This window comes from Aedes aegypti, chromosome 1 (genome assembly GCF_002204515.2).
Source record: "Aedes aegypti strain LVP_AGWG chromosome 1, AaegL5.0 Primary Assembly, whole genome shotgun sequence".
Classification (NCBI taxonomy): domain Eukaryota; kingdom Metazoa; phylum Arthropoda; class Insecta; order Diptera; family Culicidae; genus Aedes; species Aedes aegypti.
In genome coordinates, this window is record NC_035107.1 from 243,008,261 (window position 1) to 243,028,958 (window position 20,698).

Below are 20,698 nucleotides of genomic sequence, written 5' to 3' on the forward strand. Positions count from 1 at the left end.
CCTCTCCGCCAAAGGACGAAGTCTGTGTGTCATTTGTAGTCGACCAAAAGCTCTTTATTTGAAACCTTCAAGTAGACATGTTGTCACAACGAGTGGGGTTCCAATAAATTGGTCAGATGAAGTTAAGTATCTAGGGCTCATACTAGATAAGAATTTAACTTTCAAAAATCACATTCAAGCCAAATGTAATAAATATGTACAATGTCTCTATCCCCTTATTAATAGAAAACCAAAACTTTGTCTTAAGAACAAACTTTTGATATTCAAACAAATTTTCAGGCCAGCCATGTTGTATGTTTTACCAATATGGACTAGCTGTTGTAATACCAGGAAGAAAGCTCTGCATAGAATTCAAAATAAAATTTTGAAAATGATTCTGAAGCTTCCTCCCTGGTATAGTACCAATGAGTTACATAGAATATCCAATGTTGAAACATTGGAACAAATGTCAACAAATGGAACAATTTCAGGCAAAAATCGTTACAATCTTCTAATGCCACGATTAACGCTCAACGCTCCGTCATTGTAATCATCGTCATCATTGAAACTTCAAAAGCAGTTTTTCTGTTCAAAACTGAAAATTATTTGATGAAAATGTGTTCACTGTGTTTCAATTGGAGAATACAATACAGTGAACACAATTTCCTGAAAATTTTCATGACTTTGAACGAAAAAACTGCTTTTGAAAATTCCAAAATCAATGACGGATCCTGCCCCCTTAATGCGTTATATGATTAGGTTAAGGCTAAGTAGCCCGTCATTCGTTTTGGCAACAAATATGACTTTTCAGCTTGCATTTCAAAGTGATAAAATTCAGTCTTGATAATTTGTATTGCCTTGAAAATGTATCACTGTACGCGCCAACATGCATAAAGTATGCTGATACTTTTTCAGCTGTGTCAGTGCAAAGCCAACTGATTTTCTTTGATTCTACATCGTGAGATGAATTAGCAACAATCATCAACGACGCGAACAAATTTCAATGACGGCCTACTTCGCCTCAAGTTGATGATTTTGATTTTCTTTATTATAGAGGCTTGCAGCCTAAGGCGGGTTCACCTCTTTGGTTAAGTTAGGTTAAGTAAATTGAAAACGATATATTTTTTTCTTATAAGCAGGTGAAATCAACTCAATCGTAAAAAATCTGAACTGCTACGGCAAATGAAATGTAATATGTTGTTATCAAAATGTTAATAAAATCTTAAATTTGTTTTACCAAATTTGGATGATAGTGTTGTCTAATAACACAGAACACCTAGATATAAGAAATGAATGTAATGTTTATCGTTTTGCATTTGCATTTTTGCATTTGTACATCGTGTGGCAGGTACGATGATACTTCCATTACGAAAAGATCCTGGACCGACTGGGAATCGAACCCAGATACCTTCAGCATGACATTGCTTTGTACTCGGCTAAGGAAGACCCCCATCTTTTCCTGAGAAAGTTAGAAGGTAGTAAATAGCAGAACTTGTACAACAGTCATCAGAATATAAAAAAAATATTCAAGAAAACGTAGATACGCTTGTAAAACGATCAAAACCTCGACGGATTAAGACAAAATACTATCATCCATGACCAGCAATAAGTATCTCATTCAAGTTATCGTTCAAAACATTCGTTTATTCCTGGCAATAATTTTCACTCGTCCGCCACCTGACACTTGGTCCCTTCGATGGCCTTCCGGGGGGTCTGACGCCACAGATAGAAGTTGTACCGGTTCACATCGAGCCGCGAGTAGATCCACGTAGGAAGATTGTTGGACAGCACCCAAATGGCACCCGTGACGTCCGCCTGTAAGCAGCAATCCCAAGAAGCGATTCAATAATATAAAAAACAGTGGATAATTATAGGGTGGCGTGGTAAATTGCAACTCACACTCAGATCGGTCGGATAAATCATTCGCTCGTTATCGTGATGAATGATGTCATGGTTCTCGGCCGAGAAGTTCGACTAAAACGGGAATTGATTAGCGGGAAGTTCAGTCCTATTAATGGTACCGTAAAACGGGGTAACTTTGATAGTTTTTTCTAAGAAAATCTGATTACTTCTGTATTGTATCTCAAACAATCTTTGTTTTGTTTTTTACTTAAAATACAGGTGCCCTAGGTTATTGATTGTAGTTGAAAGATTGTATAATGATTTATTTTGAATGGGTCTATAATTTTCCATAATAATAGAAAGTCGATTTTCGGTTTCGGGGTAACTTTGATAATGGGCATGTAAAAAAAATCCACAACCAAACTTACCGCAGTTAGCCGTATTATCAAAATGACCCTGTTCTACGGCAGCCGATTTCTTACCCGTGTATTCCAGCAGCCGATCGAATTTCGATTCACCTCGGCGTAGAACAGAACCTGTGATTCCCCGTCGAAGTGATGCATGGTAGATTGCGCATTTATGCCCCGTTCACCTATCCGTTGGAAGAGATTCTCGTATCCACCACTCGTGGCAAGGGCTTCGTTCTGCAGGACCTCTGTGAAGGTGATAAACTCCGCCGTGCTCACCATGGGATGATAGTAAACTGGTTTGGAGCGAGTGGCAGGATCGCGATTCCCAATGGTGATCGAAAAGATCCCATCGTCCCAATTGAAGCGTTGCCCGGCCACGTTGAAGGCGGCTCTTTCCGGATCATGTCGGAAGGAGCTATGGCGGAAGGCCCACATGCGATTCGCTTCGAAGTTGTACACGTAGATGGCTCCTTGAACCAAGTCCGGAATGTAGGCGTACGACTTCTCACAATCGGTGGCCTCAGCATCGACGACAAGACTGGCCATGCCCACACCCTGCTGGACGATGGATTCCGGGATCTCGAAGGTACGGACCTTCCTATCACGGGCCAGATCGATTATCCATAGCTGAGGACGTTGTATTTGCACGGTATTGTTGGGATACTCGATCATGCCAGTATCGACGAACCACAGCCGTTGACATTGGTCCACCGTAGTCCGGTAAACAGACACCAAGCGCTTCAGATCGGCATGGTAGTCGCTCTGGAATCGTGAAGAGATCGTAGATCTGTCAGTATGCATTGTACCTTCGTGGTAATTATTTGGAAAATTGGATCAAACAATAAGTAACTAATTTGATGCTCTAAAAAAAAATCGAACAACAAATCGTAGCACCCAGGCCCATTGATTCAAGTGAGGAGGCAAAGGGTGCCGCCAATCGTGTTCAGCATTTTAGAATTCGCTACAGATCTTGAGCTTCCATTAGGGGAATTAAAGTATCCTTCCAAATCGCAAAGAAATGTTACTGCCGCGTTTCTAGAACACTCTTAAAGATCGCAAAATACTTCTATAAAATCTTGAAGAGAAGATGGACTTTTTTGCCTATTACGATAAAACTGAACGTTTGTTCAAGGTCGTCTTGAAGGCTCTCTAAGTGATTATCAGTGATCATTTGAAGAGATAAATAAGATAAAAAATTTGCTAGGTTTTTTCACAGTTTAAGTAATCAAAATTAAGAAGAGAACCCAATATGGCAATCGTTGTAAATGTGTCTTTTTCATGAATTTTAATTATAGAAAAATTAATCTAACTAAACGAAGGCTATGGAAAAGACGGAAGTTATGTTTTTTTGTACATGTGACATAAGGTTCGAGAAATGAAGCCTGGAGGTAATTTTCAGAACCTCTCTAAGTGCCGCCGGCGTCAACAGTTGTACCGAACACTACCGTCGCATAAATGCTAAATGCATGATTAGTGGAAAAGGTTCTTCTCACCCTTAGGACGTCTGTACTGTGAAATAAAATATTAGAAAGTTTGTGTGTGCAATTTGCTGGGGCAAACAATGAGTAGTGTTTGTACCGTTGAATCTGTTGCATGCTCCTTTGAGAGCGAGCGGCCGAATCCGGATCAATTGTGTCCAATTCGCGTTTTTCGGAATAAAAAAAACGAAAACAAAGTGTGCGAGTAAAAAAAAAAAAGAATCGGCGCGTCAGTAGTGTTTGTTCCGTTGAATCTGTTGCATGCTACTTTGAGAGCGAGCGGCGGAATCCAGATTAATTCTCGCGTTCAGTATCATAAGGGCGTGACTGCAGTGATCGATTTCTCTTCATCGATTTTCTCTTTAGCTAATTATTTGGCCGGGCGCCTGTTTTCGATTGCTATTTTTGACTCAGTAGAAAGTATTCATCATCTTTCATCGTACTGAACCGTAAAATGTTTCGAAAATCGATTGAATTTCGTGCAATAATGGAAAGAGAAAATCGACGAAGAGAGATCGATCACTGCAGATACGCCTGTATGATACTCAACGCGAGAATTGTGTCCAATTCGCGTTTTTCGGAAGAAAAAAAACGAAAACAAAGTGTGCGAGTGAAAAAAAAAAATCGACGCGTCAGTAGTGTTTGATCCGTTGAATCTGTTGCATACTCCTTTGAGGGCGAGCGACGGAATCCGGATCGTGTCCGATTCGCATAGTAACCGCACTATCGTTATCGATCATTCGTGTATATGTTCACGTATTCATTTAAAAATATATCTTTATCGTTTACCAAAACGAATCCTTTCCCATATCCAAACTCCCAGTGTTTTCTTGTGGAAGTGCAGAGGACTCCTCGGCTTCCATAAAGCAAGTAACACGTCAACATTTCCCTCCCATTCCCAAATTGACCTGCATCGGACGCAGCCGGCGCCGGTATTGTTTGTTATAATAATGAGAGCACCAGTACTTTACACTTGTAACACACTGAAGATGCTACTGATCCTGAGTAGCATCTGTTGGTTCCCTGTGTAAGTACAGCTGTTCTTGCAATAACGGAGTAGCAACTGCGGGCGGTCAATCATGCTCATGCTAATGCTCATGCAAATTGCTGGGGCAAACAACCTTTGGTCTTGTACTTCACGCAAGCGAATTGTGGGAGCTCGTAGCAGGCAAATGAATGGGAACCTTTATCGTACCCGCTATTCTGTAAGTAGAATCTTCAAAAATTCTTGTTCTTCAATGGAATATGTATTTGTTTACTTCGTTGGCGAACAAAAGTGAAATATTGCCTGATTCGCTGCCCGAGCAGTAGATAACAACAAAATTGTATAACAACTGACAACACTGCACAATGGACGGAAAACAATATAAAGTTTGACCAATACTAATTTTATCGCCTTAATCAAAGAAGTATTTTATCCGAATATGTTTTTAAGTGTTGTTTTTGTTTCAGAAGGAACTAAATATTCACATATTACGCAACTTTTTAAACTGGTCTTTCAAAACGCATTTTTATTAGAAATGCAATTGTATTTGATTGAAAGCATAAATTCGATAAATATATTTTAAATTAGTGGTCCCGGCAAACTTCGTCTTGCCATCAAGTAGGCTGTTTCATGCAATCCCCCATACAAAATGACACCTTAGTTTTCTCCCGTTTTTACGACTATTCCGAAGACTTTCCTAAAGTTTTGGAACTCTTGACGAATTCAATAGTGAAAAAACTGTGAAAATACGTTGAACCGTTTTCAAGCCATTTCGTGACATACAAACACCATTCCATTTTTATTTATATAGATAGATGAACTTAGTATGAAACAATATCGTCGAAATATATGTACAATATTAAATTATTAAAATAGTTCGAACTTGTAAATTATCAAATTTCTGCAAAAAAATTAAACGTTTTTTGTAAGATCTAAGGATGCTTTTTGATGTGCACTATTCGAAATGGCGGTGACATGACGCAACAAGAGTTGTTTTTCATGTTAAAAACCTTCAAAATTACTTAAGTGTAATATTGAATAGTACTTAAACTTTAACCAAATATTTTTTTTCATTATTATGCTCGATTAAAGTGTTGAACCATAAGCTTTAAGATAGTGAATAACATTAGGAAAATATTGCATTCCTTAAATATAGGGTGTCCCAGAAAGTATGGGCGCGACTTTACCATACTGCCATTTCCAGACTAATACGGATGCAAATCTGATTTTCACACCTTTTTTTGCTTTTACTTATCAAGAGTAAGTTTTGAATTATTACCGATTTTTTTTCGCTATCTGTTTGTTGGTGGTGTTACATTTCTTACAGCTCTTGTTATCAGTTTTGCACAAATCGCAGATTTTTCTGGATGACTTTGTTGTACGAAATTTTTGCTGGGTCATAAAGTACGTACAATGAAAATCTAAAAATATATTGCGCCTTTCTTTCACCACTGGACTATCGCAGAAGTTTTTACAAGTGCGGAAACGTTAATGAAAGTGCGCAATTGCATCAAATCGGGTAGGTGTCTTCGGGGGACTTATGCTTCGTAAATCAAAGCATAAGTGCTCTGAATACACCAACAGGATTCAATGTAATCCCGCACTTTTATTCACACTTTAGCACTTATGAGGCCGCACTTCGCAGTCCAGTAGTGAAAGAAATACACAATATATTTATCATTACCGATACGATAAATGATCAAACTATCACTTATTTTTTAGAAATTATAAACTTAAGTATATGAAATGTGAATAGAAACTAAAAGTGCAATTTTAGCAGTGGTCGATTTTTGAAATAGTCAAAACTAAGTCTGTGTATATCCAATAAAACATGTTAAAACCTAATATTTGTGTTGCCCATCCAAACGTATAGATATTTGACGTAAGTAAAATTTGAATGAAAGAATTTTATTTATATTGAAAGTACCTGAAAAGCTATGATTTCGTGAAGTTAGCGTATGTAGAGAGAAAAACTTGCGATTTTTTTTAAATTTTTCCATTTTGTCAAATATTTTCTAGCAAAGCCAAATAAAATGTTAAACAAAAATTCTTGTGGAACGTCTTAGATATAATGTACTTAAACTCATCACATCGAAGGATTTTGATAAAAACATTTATTACTGGTTAAGTTCCAACAAAACACAAAAGTAGGGTCTGTGCTGTCAAGATAAGAATTGGTTTTCTAAAATAAAAAAAAATATAAAATTATTCAAAAAAAAATTCACAGACAGCATTTAAAATGCCCCAAGTATAAATACAAAAAATTAAAAATATTTACATGTTTGAAAAAATATTGTGATTTCCGTCCCAAACTTTCTGGGACACCCTATATGAATTTTGTTTCTTATTTTATTATTACATTTTTCAACTTTTTGACCTCATATGATTTGACGGCATAAAAGACAAAGAAATTTAAATTTTAGGTCAATTTTAATTACGGTTCATAATAATATAATACATTAGGTATATTTAAAAAATGATAAAAAAAAATCTCAAAACCTTTTTGGTAGTTTTGGCCGCTCCTTTATATGGAGCCCGACCATTGTGCACTGTTTGAAAAACCTCGTTTGTTGTACACAGCATCAAAGTAGTGTTCCTGACAATGCAAAATTGCGTAACGACCAGAAGGTTAATTTAAAACATAATATCGAATTTTGTTATAAACAATCAGAGATCTATTGCTTTTACAGTAACAATTTTCTTCAATGTTAGAAAAATTAAAAGCTTGTTGTAATTCAGTTATCTAGTATAACAAAATAAGTTAAATGTATTAGATAAAAACAATTTAAAAGTTCAATCGAAAGTGATGATCAAATATTTGAAAGTAAAGGCACTTATAAGATATAAAGTACATCAAGAACTATTGACCTCAGCCTTCTTACTGACCAACACCTGAATTCTTCACGTTAGGCAAATCGTTATCGCTTAACTCCCTCGAAAAAGATTTGGAACAATTTTAAACATTTCGAGAGTTTTTTTTTTAATCTTCAAAAGAAAAATAAATCTTTAAAGAATTTTCAGGTAGTTCTTAGAAAAAACTTCACGAGGAATAAAAAAAATCATAAAGAAATGAGTGAAAGAATGAGAAAAGATACCCTTTAAGGAATTATTGGATGTTCTAAACAGAATCATCAGAAAGATTCATGAGGTTATTGTTTTCGTATTTAATAAAAAATGATATAATTTTATACATTCTGATACATTCTTAAATAAACTTCAAAGAAAATCCTGTTTGATTGCTCAAAAAAATTCTTCACGGAATTTCAAAGAGCATATTTTATTTAATCGTTTTTGTAATTCCTTAAAAACTTCTTTAAGAATACATGAATGTCTTAAGAAAAAGTTTATGAATAATTTAAAATCGTCGAAAAAAAAATCAATGAAGAATACCTGGTTTAGTTTTCAAAAAATCTATGAGGTTTGTTTAGGGAAAGTCCTTGGGATTTGCTGGTAATAAAAGATAAATTCAATTCTTTTTTTATAATTTGAAGGGAAATCTTGAAAATTCTACTATTTTTTAGAATAAGTAGGTGACGAATATTTGAATAAATCCCTAGATAAATCAAAGGATTGATTGTTTAAAGAACATCTGGAAAAAAACCTTAAAGTTTTTTTAATTATTGAGTGAAGAACTAGCCGGATGTGTTGAAATTCGCATAAATAAAGACAAAATAATCCTATTATTCCTGAAAAATTCCAAAAAAAATTTTTTCCTATGGTAAGTTTTGGAAGATTTGTTTTGAAATTATTCATAAATGCTCTGAAAATGTATTTTAAGAACACTTAAAATAATTGCTAAAGTGAAACTGAGAAAATATCATCATGAATATTGATGAAATAGATTTTTCAAACATATACAGTGTATATTATACACTCAACCATTAGCGAAGCTCACAGAATAATTCAACAAAATACTTGTAGGGTCCTTGAAGCACTTTCTGAACAAAACTAAAAAAATCAAGCAGTAATGATTAGAAGTCAGTATCTGGCATAATTTCCGTAATAATTACTTAAAATTCACGAAATATTTCTTCGAGTGTTTGTTAGAGAAATACAAGTAGAAATTTTTGATGTAAATTATAGTTTATTTTTAATATAAATTATTGAAATTTTTATGTGGAATCGAATCGATGAAAGAATTCTTTGAGATAAATCTGTACTGGAGAAATAGTTGAAGTTTCCATGAAAATATAAGTCTATATACTTAAAAAATGCTTCCTAGACGAACATGTCAACAATTGCTTTTATATGTACCATTTAAAAACGTTTGTTGGACGCAGATTCATCGCACATTGAATTTTATGAAACAATTTAACTATCACGATATATACAGTAATATATAACAATTTTCATATAAATTTTAAATGGCGTGTGCACAGGCAAACTTTTTTCGATTCACTTCAAACTTTGTGAGAATGATATTAACCATAATTGACATAGTTTAAGCAAGTTTAAGAACTTCAAAATTTGCATCGGTATATTGCACAATGAACTAACCTCTTTGAAAGTGATGTGGTTAATTTAATATCAGTTAATTTAGTCATCTCACAGTATTGACCGCGTAGAGCTATGGAAGATCATGGACGAAAACAGCTTTCCTGGGAAGCTTACAAGATTGATTAGAGCAACGATGGACGGTGTGCAAAACTGCATGGAGATCTCGGGCGAAGTTCGTTCGAGTCTCGGCGGTGACTACGAAAGGGCGACGGACTTCCGTGCCTGTTGTTCAATATTGCGCTTGAAGGTGTCATGCGGAGAGCAGGACTTAACAGTCGAGGCACGATTTTCACGAGATCCGGACAATTTGTATGCTTCCCGGACGACATGGATATTATTGGGAGAAAATTTTAAATGGTGGCAGATTTGTTCACCCGCCTAAAACGCGAAGCAACAAGAGTCGGACTAGGTAATGGTGAATGCGTCGAAAACAAAGCAGAGCGTTAATGATTAATCATAAATTTAATCATGATTAATGATTAATGATTATGATTAATCAAAAATGTTAATCATTAATCACAAAAATTCAAGAATTAATCATTAATCACTAATCATAATCATTGCAATATTATGTTTTAATCATTAATCACTAATCATAATCATAAAGATCGCTAATTTTATTCAGTAATCATAATCTTAATCATAAGTCAAACATTTAATCAATCATTAATCAATCATTGAACAAAATTTAACAAATTTTCCACATTGCTTTCTAATGTATAAATAAATTTTACATTTCTTATATCGTGTGACAAGAACAATGACAGTTTATGCCCAAGGAAGTTCCAAATTTAACCAAGCACAGAATGGCTTTGCTTTGTATCCAAGGACGTTACCATAAGAGTAAAAAAGACCCCTAAATGTTTCCTCCATGTACAGTGACCCCACGCAGTTGAATCACCCACAATTTAGGAATCAGCTGATTTCAAAAGACAAAATTATTATCAAACTTGTCACAAAACATCATAGAATTATTTTTACACATAGTTTCTTATCAGTAAAAATAATTCTGTGATGTTTTGTGACGAGTTTGATAATAATTTTGTCTTTTGAAGTCAGCTGATTCATAAATTGTGGGTGATTTAACTGCGTGGGATGACTGTACGACGGTGCATTTGCTTAGTTGTATTTGATCCGAATCCAAAGACCCGGTTGGAAGCATGTGAGTGGTACCATACTACATGAAGAATTTCTGTTTATAGGGGCAGATCACCAAAATTTGACCTTGCGCTAGGTTTTTAGTCGTTCATAAGATTTCTGTATACTTTGTATGAAAATCGAAAATCAGTCCTTTTTGCCTAGTAGGTGATATTTCTTTTAATAGTTCCTCGCTGTCTTTGTTCACGTTTGATGTTTGAAGTCTAACATCGCCTGCAGATATTCACTGAATATAGCAGAGCGTTAAGTTAATCTTGATTCAACATTTGATTATTATATACGATAAATTTTTGAACCCCGGGGAAAGCCCTCCCCTATCTGTAATGCTTTGTGTATGAAAATTTTCAAAATTTTGTTTGAGTCGTACCGCATGAGCCTACCCCCTCCTCCTTCGAGCATTACATGATTTGTGGACGGTGCCTTAGGGAGATGCCATTTAATCATTATTTTGATTAATAATCATTGATTCATGGTTAATTATTCAAAGGCCAATAATCAAATGACAGAAAGCAATAAATCTGATATAAAAATCGTTTGAGCTTCGTTACAGCCAATTTTTAATCTATAACCGTTTTCACTGATATCTAGATTCAAATCAAGGAAGGGCGCAAATTCCTTTGAAACATAGTTTGAAAAAAATATTTTTCCAGTTTTTCATAAGGATCTCGTTAGAAAATCCCTACTAAAACTTCAAACTGATTTCGCACAACATTTCTCAAAGAATTGGGCTGTTTAGTGATTAAATATTTACAGTGATTTGTAGCTAGTTCGGAAGATCACATTTTTCTAAGTACATCACAATTTTATTGCGCTTCAATATCTTAATATTGATATTATAATTGAATTAAAAAGTTTAGTTCCAGGGCACGGAAGATTTTGAAACCTTGGGTTCTGGTTCCAACTTTAACGCAGATTCAGAAAATACAAAAAAAACTAGATACACCTAAACAAGCCAATTCTCCCGAAAAATTCAATATCTACTTCAATAATTCCCTTGAGAATGAATTCAATGGCTTGGTTTGCAAAATTCATGAAGTTTAATATATGGAAAGCTAGGTTTCACAACTACCAATATAGTGCTTCACTTTCACTTTGGAGGAAACATTAGAGTATGAATAAACAACTAGGGTAAAAGCACCGGTTTTGGCCAGTCATATAAATTATATGGACAGCCGTATTTATACTAAAAATATGTCAAATGCAAGCTTTCAAACCAAAAACTGAGCTAAAACCATCGTTTCGCGTCGAAAATATCGTTGGTCAGTATAGGCCACCAGAACCAGTTTTGGCCAGGGACTTAACTTCGGTTCCTTGGCCGATCACATTGATTTCTTATGAGAGTGGCCAAATTAGGAGTACCCTGGCCAAATTGGGTGTATGAGAGTTAAAATTATAAGGAAAATGAATTGTTTTTCTTATGTTTTGGGTCAATTTGGAGGATAAAATGAAAGTAGCTCTATCATGTGAATGTGATCTACTGAACGCAAAAGGTTTCATGCTGATTAGCTATGTAAAACGGTGTATAAACCACTATGGCTACAACTGGCGTATGACCAAAACCGGAGCTTCTACCCTAATTGAATTTAAACATTTAATTTTACAAAAAAATACAGAAACTCACTAGAAAGGCAAGCAAATGCCATTAAACTTTTATATGTACAATAAGCATATTATCTTTGGGTTTGCTCGCCTTACTAATTCTACACTGTTCTTTCTTTTATAAAGTGAAGTATTAAATTCAACTAGTTTTTTTTACCAATATTTTGAATACTTTCCCGCGGAAATCGACAAACCTTACATACCGGCATATGTTCAAGTTTATCTATAACGCGTGAAACATCCGTTTATGGCGAAGTAGGCCGTAATTGAAATTTGTACTGAGCGTTTATGATTGTGGCCACGGTGTACTAAATTAAGAAGGTGATATATTCCGAAAACTGACAGCTACTTGACGACGTCATTCCTATCCACCTCGAACAAATTTTCGAAAAAAATGATCTAGTGGTCCGGAAGGTATATGGTACGATAGGAGTGACGTCACATGTTTACAATCAAACTTGATATTTACATCAGTAAAGAGCCTGCCTTGTTATTTTTTATGCCGTGATTGTGGCTAATTCGTCTAACGATTACGAATTGAAGAAAAACACTTGGTTTTGCACTGACATAACTGAGAAGGTATGATGACTGAGTTTTATCACTTTAAAATTGCAAGCTGCAATATCAACATGACTGTCAAAACAAATGACGCTTCACAAAGCCACATTCGCCACATAGTTAATGAATGATTAACGATTAATCAAAGAGTAATACAAAAAAAAAATAAATGATATGAGATGCCCTAACCATCTTTAAGTATGCAACGAATGTATCACACTCTTGAAAATTTATTGGTACACATATGATTAAAAAAAAAATGGGAAAATTGATGTGAAATTTGCGATAAGGGAACATTCAAATATGACGTCCATCGTTTTTCTGGATTTGTGGACCCCCCTCCTCCCTTTGTCACGCTTTTTCCAATACCTTATACATGTACTGTCACACTTTAGTAGAGACCCCCCCTCCCCCAAATGATGGACGTCATATTTGAATGATCCCTAAGGTTACATGTCTTGCGGTGAGAATCGAACTCACGACTCCCTATTCACTAGATAGGGCGAGTTACCCCTACACCACGAGAGAACTCATGGACTGAGAAGTTAACGATTTCAACTCAATAATCACGGTCCTCTTTCACGAAGTTAACCTCTTTCGGAAAAATTAGATGCTCATCCAAACACAACGCTTTCTATTGTTGAATGCCTAGTAACCGAGTGTAGTTATTAGGTACATATAGAAAGACTACACACGTGCTGGACGAGATTTGCATAGTGCGGGCTCACAATGGGTCGCGACGTTCTAAATATAAATAAGATAGATGATAATTAAAAAAGTATTATATTAAAATTAAAAATTATGATCAAATTTGACATCAGGCACGTAAGGGTTAATCATAATCATTAATCATAATCACTTTTCATACTGAGTTTAATCATTAATCATAATCATTAATCATCTAAAACTTTAATTTAATCATTAATCATATTCATTAATCATACTTTGACATAATAATCAATCACAATCATTAATCATGGCTTCAAATTTTTTAATCATTAATCATAATCATTAATCAAGATAAAATTGAATTTAATCAGTAATCATTTAATTAATCATTGCGACCCGTTAATCATTAACGCTCTGAAACAAAGTACATGCTGAGCGTGCAGGGCCCACCTTGAAGGAGTGTTACGATAGACGGGGATACCTTCGAGGTAGTGGACGAGTTCGTCTACCTCGGATCCTTGTTGACGGCTGACAACAATGTTAGTCGAGAAATACGAAGGCGCATCATCAGTGGAAGTCATGCCTACTACGATCTCCGGAAGAAACTGCGGTCAAGGAAGATTCACCCCGCACCAAATGCACGATGTATTGCTGTTTGCGTTTGACGTGCAAATCTTGTTCAAATGCGTTCCAAATGCGGTAACACAAACTAATCAAAGGACACTTAGTAATAATGATCCATATCACCGCCAACCTAGCAAAGAAAATCAATCTTTGACTTTGCCTTCCTTGTTAAAAATCTTACCGCGTTTAGTGTTCCCGCATTTGATATTTGCATTTCAAACGCACACAGCAATACAAAACGCTCATAAGACCGGTAGTTCTCTATGGGCATGATGCGTGGACGATCTTTGGCGGCGTGTAGGTGAACGGCGTGTGGCGGCGAAGGATGAACCACGAGCTCGCTCAACTCTACGGCGAACCCAGTATCATGAAGGTAGCTAAAGCTGGAAGGATACGCTGGGCAGGGCATGTTGCAAAGGTGGTGTTCGCTACGAATCCAGTCGGAACAAGAAGGTGTAGGGCGCAGCGAGCTAGGTGGATTGACCAGGTGCTGCAAGATCTGGCGAGTGTGGGCCGCAGCCGAGGATGGAGGGAGGCAGCTGCGAATCGAGTTGTATGGCGTGGAATTATTGACGCGGTTTTATTGTAATATCAATGTTGTACCAATAAATGTAAATGTAATGATTTAGTCATCTATAGGCAATTGTAGCCCTGTAGAAATCTATAATGTCGAACTATTCAAAGCTTATTTTTAGTAAAGACAAAAAAGAAAGATATGTGTGTTTGCAAAATTTTTAAAGCAGGAATAAAAGTTATTGCCGACACGAACCATTCATAGGTTGTTTGAAAATCACATAAACGTAACGTTTCCACAATAAAAATGTGTATTATTATAAGCATGAAACGAGGTCAACAGTTGGTATCTATCCTTGATTATATTAACAGTCACATCTTCGTCATCAATAAAGCTGGAATATAAAATAGATCCGATGCCGCGCCAAAAAAGGCCTTCACAAAGCATTCATAAGTTATTAGAACTTGTAACACACTTCAGGGTAGGAGTTCCATTTATCGCCATATCAATTATGGGAGCAAAAAGTGATATATAGTTACGAGACGACCTGCCTCCCATTCCGCCGTGTCAACACCAACGGCCAACAGCACTTTGGACGCATCGAACGACGCCACCCTGATTCCACGCGTGAGGTGACAAATAGCAGACTAATCAGTTTTTTCTCTTAAGGCTAAGTAGCCCGTCATTCGTTTTGGCAACAATGATGACTTTTCAGTTTGTATTTCAAAGTGAAAAAACCAGTCTTGATAATTTATATTGACTTGAAAAAGTATCACTGTACGCACTAACATACATAAAGTATGCTGATACTTTTCCAGCTGTGTCAGTGGAAACCCAACTGATTTTCTTTGATTCGAAATCGTGAGATGCATTAGCAACAATCATCAACGACGCGTACAAATTTCAATGACGGCCTACTTCGCCTTAAATACAGGTAGTCGCTGTCGGGCTCGCTCTCTTTTACCGGTAACTCTTGAACAGTGTAAAACTAGTTAGATTCTGTTAGATTGAGTAATGAATAAAGTGCAAAGTGTAATAGTGTTAGAAAACCTTTTTTAAAAAGGCTGTCACTGCCTGGGAAATGTGATTATATGTAATTGTTTCACTAAAATATAACGGCTTATATTTACAGGAATGATGGAACTATTTGTTTCTGATGATAATTAGATCTTGTCGGGAACATTCGTGCAGTACTCTTCGAAAAACGAACATTTTGAAACATGTTATGCAAATATTCGATAGTCTATTATTGGTACACTTTATGGCCAACGCCAGGATCACTACTACCATAGTTGCTTTTTGGAAACCTATTTTTAGATGCTTCAAATCAATTTTAGTTTAATATTAACTGTTTATTTCGTCTGTTTGACAAGGCATCAAACTAGTAATTTATATTAACAAGTCTGGCTTACGTTTTAAAAACGCGGCCAAAGTCTTTATGTTTTTATCCATATTGTTAATAAATTGCACCCATAATTGGTACACCTACTTAACAGATTCAAAATAGCTTGTTAAAATGAATGATACTTATCACATAACGTTTAGATATAAGAAATAAAGTTGTATTTGGAATAAAAATTTTGAAATCAAAATTGTACATCTGGATCAAGAAGAACTCACATGTAGCTGATTGATGCGATACTCCGGGTAGGCCGTCAGCGTTGGACTCTTATTGTCGCCCTGCTTTTTGATGTCAATCACGTTCAAAGTAGCCGGTATTCCGGGCCGTCTCCGGGGAACGGCTATGAAAACTCGCCCATTATGATGGGTAGCCCCCATCGGGATGTTGTTATAGCTGACGAACGATTCATCGATGATAGGGCTGAACGTTTTGACCGGTCCGGTGAAAGTGATATCCCCGGATTCTATTGGGATGATAAAGTTTTAACACGCTGTTCTAATAGTGAACTGTTGAGCTACTCACCGGAGTGTATAGCATTATGCTCTAATTGTTTCCATTTGAAGATGAGATCAAACTTTTCACCATCGATGGATTTTGAGAATACTGATAAAACAAGTATTACGGCCGACAGTCTTTTCATGGTCTTCTGGAATTAAAAAAATATAGAAATAATCTGTTGATTTGCAAATATGTATTTAAATGTTTATAAAGTTTACACATATTCTTATCGACTAACACAAATAAGTAAACGCTTTCAGTTTTTGGTGTTAACTTATTTCTGTTTTAGAACATCACTTTTCTTTTTATGTTAATTTGATGCCACCTTTGAAATTTAATTTCGTACAATACATTTAAAAATTTGTTCTCTACACTTTTGATGAAAGGAAAAGTAAAAACTACTTGTAACCTAAGATTCAATTACAATGTATAGTCACTAATCACTTGATAACGATTCAGGAACTCTCCCTTAGAAAACACTTATCACGATTCAGCAACGATAGACAGCTTACTCACTTTTTACTGTAATCACACCAAATTAATCGAATCACTACACCGCCGCGGAAGCTGATGAATGCAAACTTCTTAACTCACCGAACGGCTCCTATCGAACTAATCGCATTTGCCTTCGCGTTCGCCGATTATAAGGACTCTCGGGAGATGCATCAATGCCCGAGCAGTAGAAAAGTGCTACTAAATACCAAAGTAAGGTACCGTTTTGATTCATATTACGGACACTTAAGGCCTCAGTGAAGTATAACCCAGATTGGACCATACAAAATAAATCATTATGTATGATTTTTTAGCGTTATCGAGCGTCAGAAGCCCTTAACTTTCGGATGGTGGGTAAAGAATACGCGTCCGCAACTTGAATAATTTTAAATAAATCAAAACGTGTGGCCTTTTCATGATTCTTATTCCGGACGCTCCCTCACTTTTGCCTCATATTCCGGACGCTTTGATTTGAATTACGGACAGCTCATGATAATCATTAATGGAACAGTCAAATCATCAATTGAAATCCTTCAACCACTTAAGAGACGTCTAAGGTAGTTGGGCATTATAAATTTGCAATGATATTTATGGAAAAACCCTAATAAAACGAGCCTCGAAAATGAGAACTTTTGGACGGCGAAAATTGAAACATTTCGTGTGAAATGTTTCCCATACAAACGAGAGTGTCCGGAATTTGAAGCTGTCCGTAATATGAATCAAAACGGTATTCCATACCAGATAATTTACAATACTTACAACCTGAATGAGGTATGAATGTGCCCTGTATAAGAGGTAAAATACCTCAAATATCTCATGCATATTCTACAAACACCTAATAACTCAATAACTAGATTATGCATTGTAATACCTAAATAATACATGATGGATTTTCATATAAAAGTGAAATTTTTCAATAGTACCGTAATCCGGGGTATCATTGATCAGCGGGGTAACATTGATCGGAATGACTCACCTCATCAAAAGTTCATATTATCATTTATTGATGAAAAATTTCCAAATCATGAATGGTGCTTCTGTTTCTTAAATTCATAAGCTAATAAAAGTTAACATTTTTGTGGAAATTGTGTTTACCTTATGGGTAAATTTGTCAACTTTTCAAAATAATGATTTTAATTGTTAAGGATGAGACTACCGAAGATTCATGTCTCACATAAGATCTGCAAACGATATAAGCAAGCAAAATGTGGTTCTTACTAAAAATGACATGGCCGAAAACGATTCCGTTGTCAAAACTTTTATAAGTATGCTCAATTAGGCAACATTACCGAATTCCTGTTAGGAATGTAAAATTCCCTTAGGAAATTGCCTACCTTTAGGCGTATTCCGTGGTTCGAGGTGTTTTTAATTTTAATATAACTCTAAAAGTACATGAGTTGTAAGCGTTTGGTCTTCATATTCAGCTTCAGGGGCCATGATTTAAGTAAGTAACGACATTTTCAGTATTACCGAACGTTGTTTATATACACTCCCGTGCATAAGTTTGGGTTCACCCCCTAAAAAACATGCAAAAGTGTTCAGTCCATATCTCTGTGATTACACGTCCAATTCAAACTCTTTAAGCCGCATTCGAAAGGCAAAGAGTTATTCTTACTTCGTATGTATTTTTCCAAAAACATTCTTTGAACTTTGTATACTAAATATGTACTTAAAGTTGTGACATTTTTCAAAAAACACACTGAAAAAACATTACTAATTTCCTCAGCATTGGATTGATCAAAATTTTAAAATAAGGTGTCTTTAGAATCATAATCTTATATTCTTTGAAGAGCACTCATGAAATTTTTGCGGAAAATTCTGAAAAGTATTCAAAATAAATAAAACAGTCAGTCAAGTCATCGTGCAAAAGTTTGGGTTCACCCCTCAGTATGGTGTATCGTGCAAAAGTTTGGGTTCACCTGAACTTACTTAAATCTGTGAAATCTCAAACCAATCATGTACGCGTCATTATTTGCGCTCAAAAAAGCTTTAAACTATTAAAATCGGTTGAAAAATGGCAGAGATATTGACAAAAATGATGTGCGTGTGGCTCAGGTGAACCCAAACTTTTGCACGATTTGCATCATACTGAGGGGTGAACCCAAACTTTTGCACGATGACTTGACTGACTGTTTCATTGATTTTGAATACTTTTCAGATTTTTCCGCCAAAATTTCGTGGGGTCTCTTAAAAGAATATAAGATTACGATTCTAATGACATTTTGATTTAAAATTTTGGTCGACCCAATGCTGAGGAAATCAGATATGATTTTTCAGTGCGTTTTTTGAAAAATGTCACAACTTTAAGTAAAAATTTAGTATACAAAATTAAAAAAATGTTTTTGGAAAAATACATACGAAGTAAGAATATCTCTTTGCCTTTCGAATGCGGCTTAAAGAGTTTCAATTGGACGTGTAATCACAGAGATATGGACAGAACACTTTTGTATGTTTTTGAGGGGGTGAACCCAAACTTTTGCACGGGAGTGTAGGTGATCAATGTTACCCCATATGAACTAAATCAAAAAATCGTATAAAACATTTTTTTAATATGCTTAAATCTTTAAATAATCAAAATACAGTATATAGTCTCGAGCTATGGGTGGCAGTACTTGTTTTAAATATATAAAACCTACAACATTTTTATTTTCAAACGAAATATTGAAGAAACATTCAGAAAAATGATCAATGTTACCCCGGATTACGGTAGTTCAATACCTCCAGCAGACCTCAATAGCTATCGAATACCAAAATGAAGTATTTGAAATTGTTTTAAACAGTTCTTTTTTCCAATACCATCATAATACCAACATGTGGTATTGACAACTGAACAATACCTAATTATGGTATGATTCCAAAATATGGCAAAAATGATTGCTTGTTATTTGTTTCTCCTCGGGTGACTGACTAGCTGGTGTGTTTATCAACATTTGTGTGTGCTTTTATTTCCAAGTGAACAGGTAAACTCCATTATTTGCAGGGAATCACAGCAGACAACAGATGAGCATGAGAGGCTGCGGTTTGAAATAACCTCTTAAGCTTTTTCTTCTAGATCCTAATCTTAATTAGCTGGAGGATAATTAAAAGTTTAGTTGTAAGAATTTATGAACGGTTTGATCTGAAAATGTCTTCGATATAATTGTTATCAGGTGATAATGTGAATTTCAGTATTTTTTCTATCAGAAATTGTATCAGCAAAATATATATTTTGATAACCTTATTTAATTTTTTCAATAATTCATGATTCAAGTTTGAAGATAGCTTGTGCTAGAAGTTTTTCTATTTAGTTTCTAGTTTTATTTGTTCAAAATAAACATGTGTATGTATTACGTATTCGTTACATACTTCAAGGCGCTTAGTGCATACTTAAATGAATTAAATAGAAATAATCAGTCTATTTATTAATTTTTGAGTGATAAATTATCGTACAAAGAAAAATTCAGCCTAAAAAATATAAACGACTTAGCTTTAACTTTCCAAGTAAACTGTAAGGCCCCAACAAATGTTGCGTCAATCGTCGTAGTTAAAATTCAGTGAATGATAAATCTTTAAGATCACATCACTAATTTTCCAGATCGTTGTATTGTTTTGTGTTTGGAATGTTTCCATTATAATTTTGTGGTTTTGATTTCATATTACTATTCAATACACAAATCATACTCCAAAAATCGTTTTAAAAAATCTACTTAACGAGCTACAGAGTATTCGCCAAAAATTATGTCAGTACCAGTCAGTGGTGGAAATGTTCGCATCACGAAGAACCTCACGAGTGTAAACCATCGCAAAACAAACATGACAGACTCGCGAACATGCTTGTTGTAACAAAGTTCGCACCAGCCTGGTCGGGAGAACATACAAAAAGAAATAGCAAAAAGTTCGTGAACATTTACTCGTGAGTAACCGAACAAGGTTTGATTTATTACGGTTTTGACAGACAAATCAGTTGTATATCTATCAAATCGACTGTAAATTATCAGTCTGTAATACTGAAAA

General features: G+C 35.3%; 1 protein-coding gene across 3 annotated transcripts; it reads right to left on the bottom strand.

The window, feature by feature from the left end:
* Positions 1–1,602: 1,602 nt before the first annotated feature.
* LOC5563570 (L-dopachrome tautomerase yellow-f) lies at positions 1,603–16,840 on the bottom strand. 3 transcript variants are annotated; one of them, XM_001647792.2, is made up of 6 exons: positions 16,730–16,840; positions 16,238–16,361; positions 15,934–16,178; positions 2,304–2,993; positions 1,879–1,953; positions 1,603–1,794 (listed from the first exon to the last, which is right to left on the bottom strand). In XM_001647792.2, the coding sequence occupies exons 2-6, from the start codon at positions 16,353–16,355 to the stop codon at positions 1,642–1,644; spliced, it is 1,281 nt and encodes a 426-aa protein (XP_001647842.1). In that variant the 5' UTR covers positions 16,356–16,361; positions 16,730–16,840; the 3' UTR covers positions 1,603–1,641. The 3 variants fall into 3 exon arrangements, with proteins under 3 accessions (XP_001647842.1, XP_021693065.1, XP_021693066.1); XM_021837373.1 differs by having other exon boundaries at positions 16,238–16,358; positions 16,730–16,836; XM_021837374.1 differs by lacking the exon at positions 16,730–16,840 and adding an exon at positions 16,638–16,656.
* Positions 16,841–20,698: the final 3,858 nt, after the last annotated feature.

Excerpts from the sequence above, each read along its gene's own strand:
- LOC5563570 (XM_001647792.2), bottom strand. The coding sequence starts at position 16,355 with ATGAAAAGACTGTCGGCCGTAATACTTGTTTTATCAGTATTCTCAAAA. Across the intron at positions 2,994-15,933 it reads ATCGCATCAATCAGCTACAT|AGCGACTACCATGCCGATCT; the intron begins GTGAGTTCTTCT and ends TCACGATTCCAG. Across the intron at positions 1,795-1,878 it reads TTTATCCGACCGATCTGAGT|GCGGACGTCACGGGTGCCAT; the intron begins GTGAGTTGCAAT and ends TGCTGCTTACAG.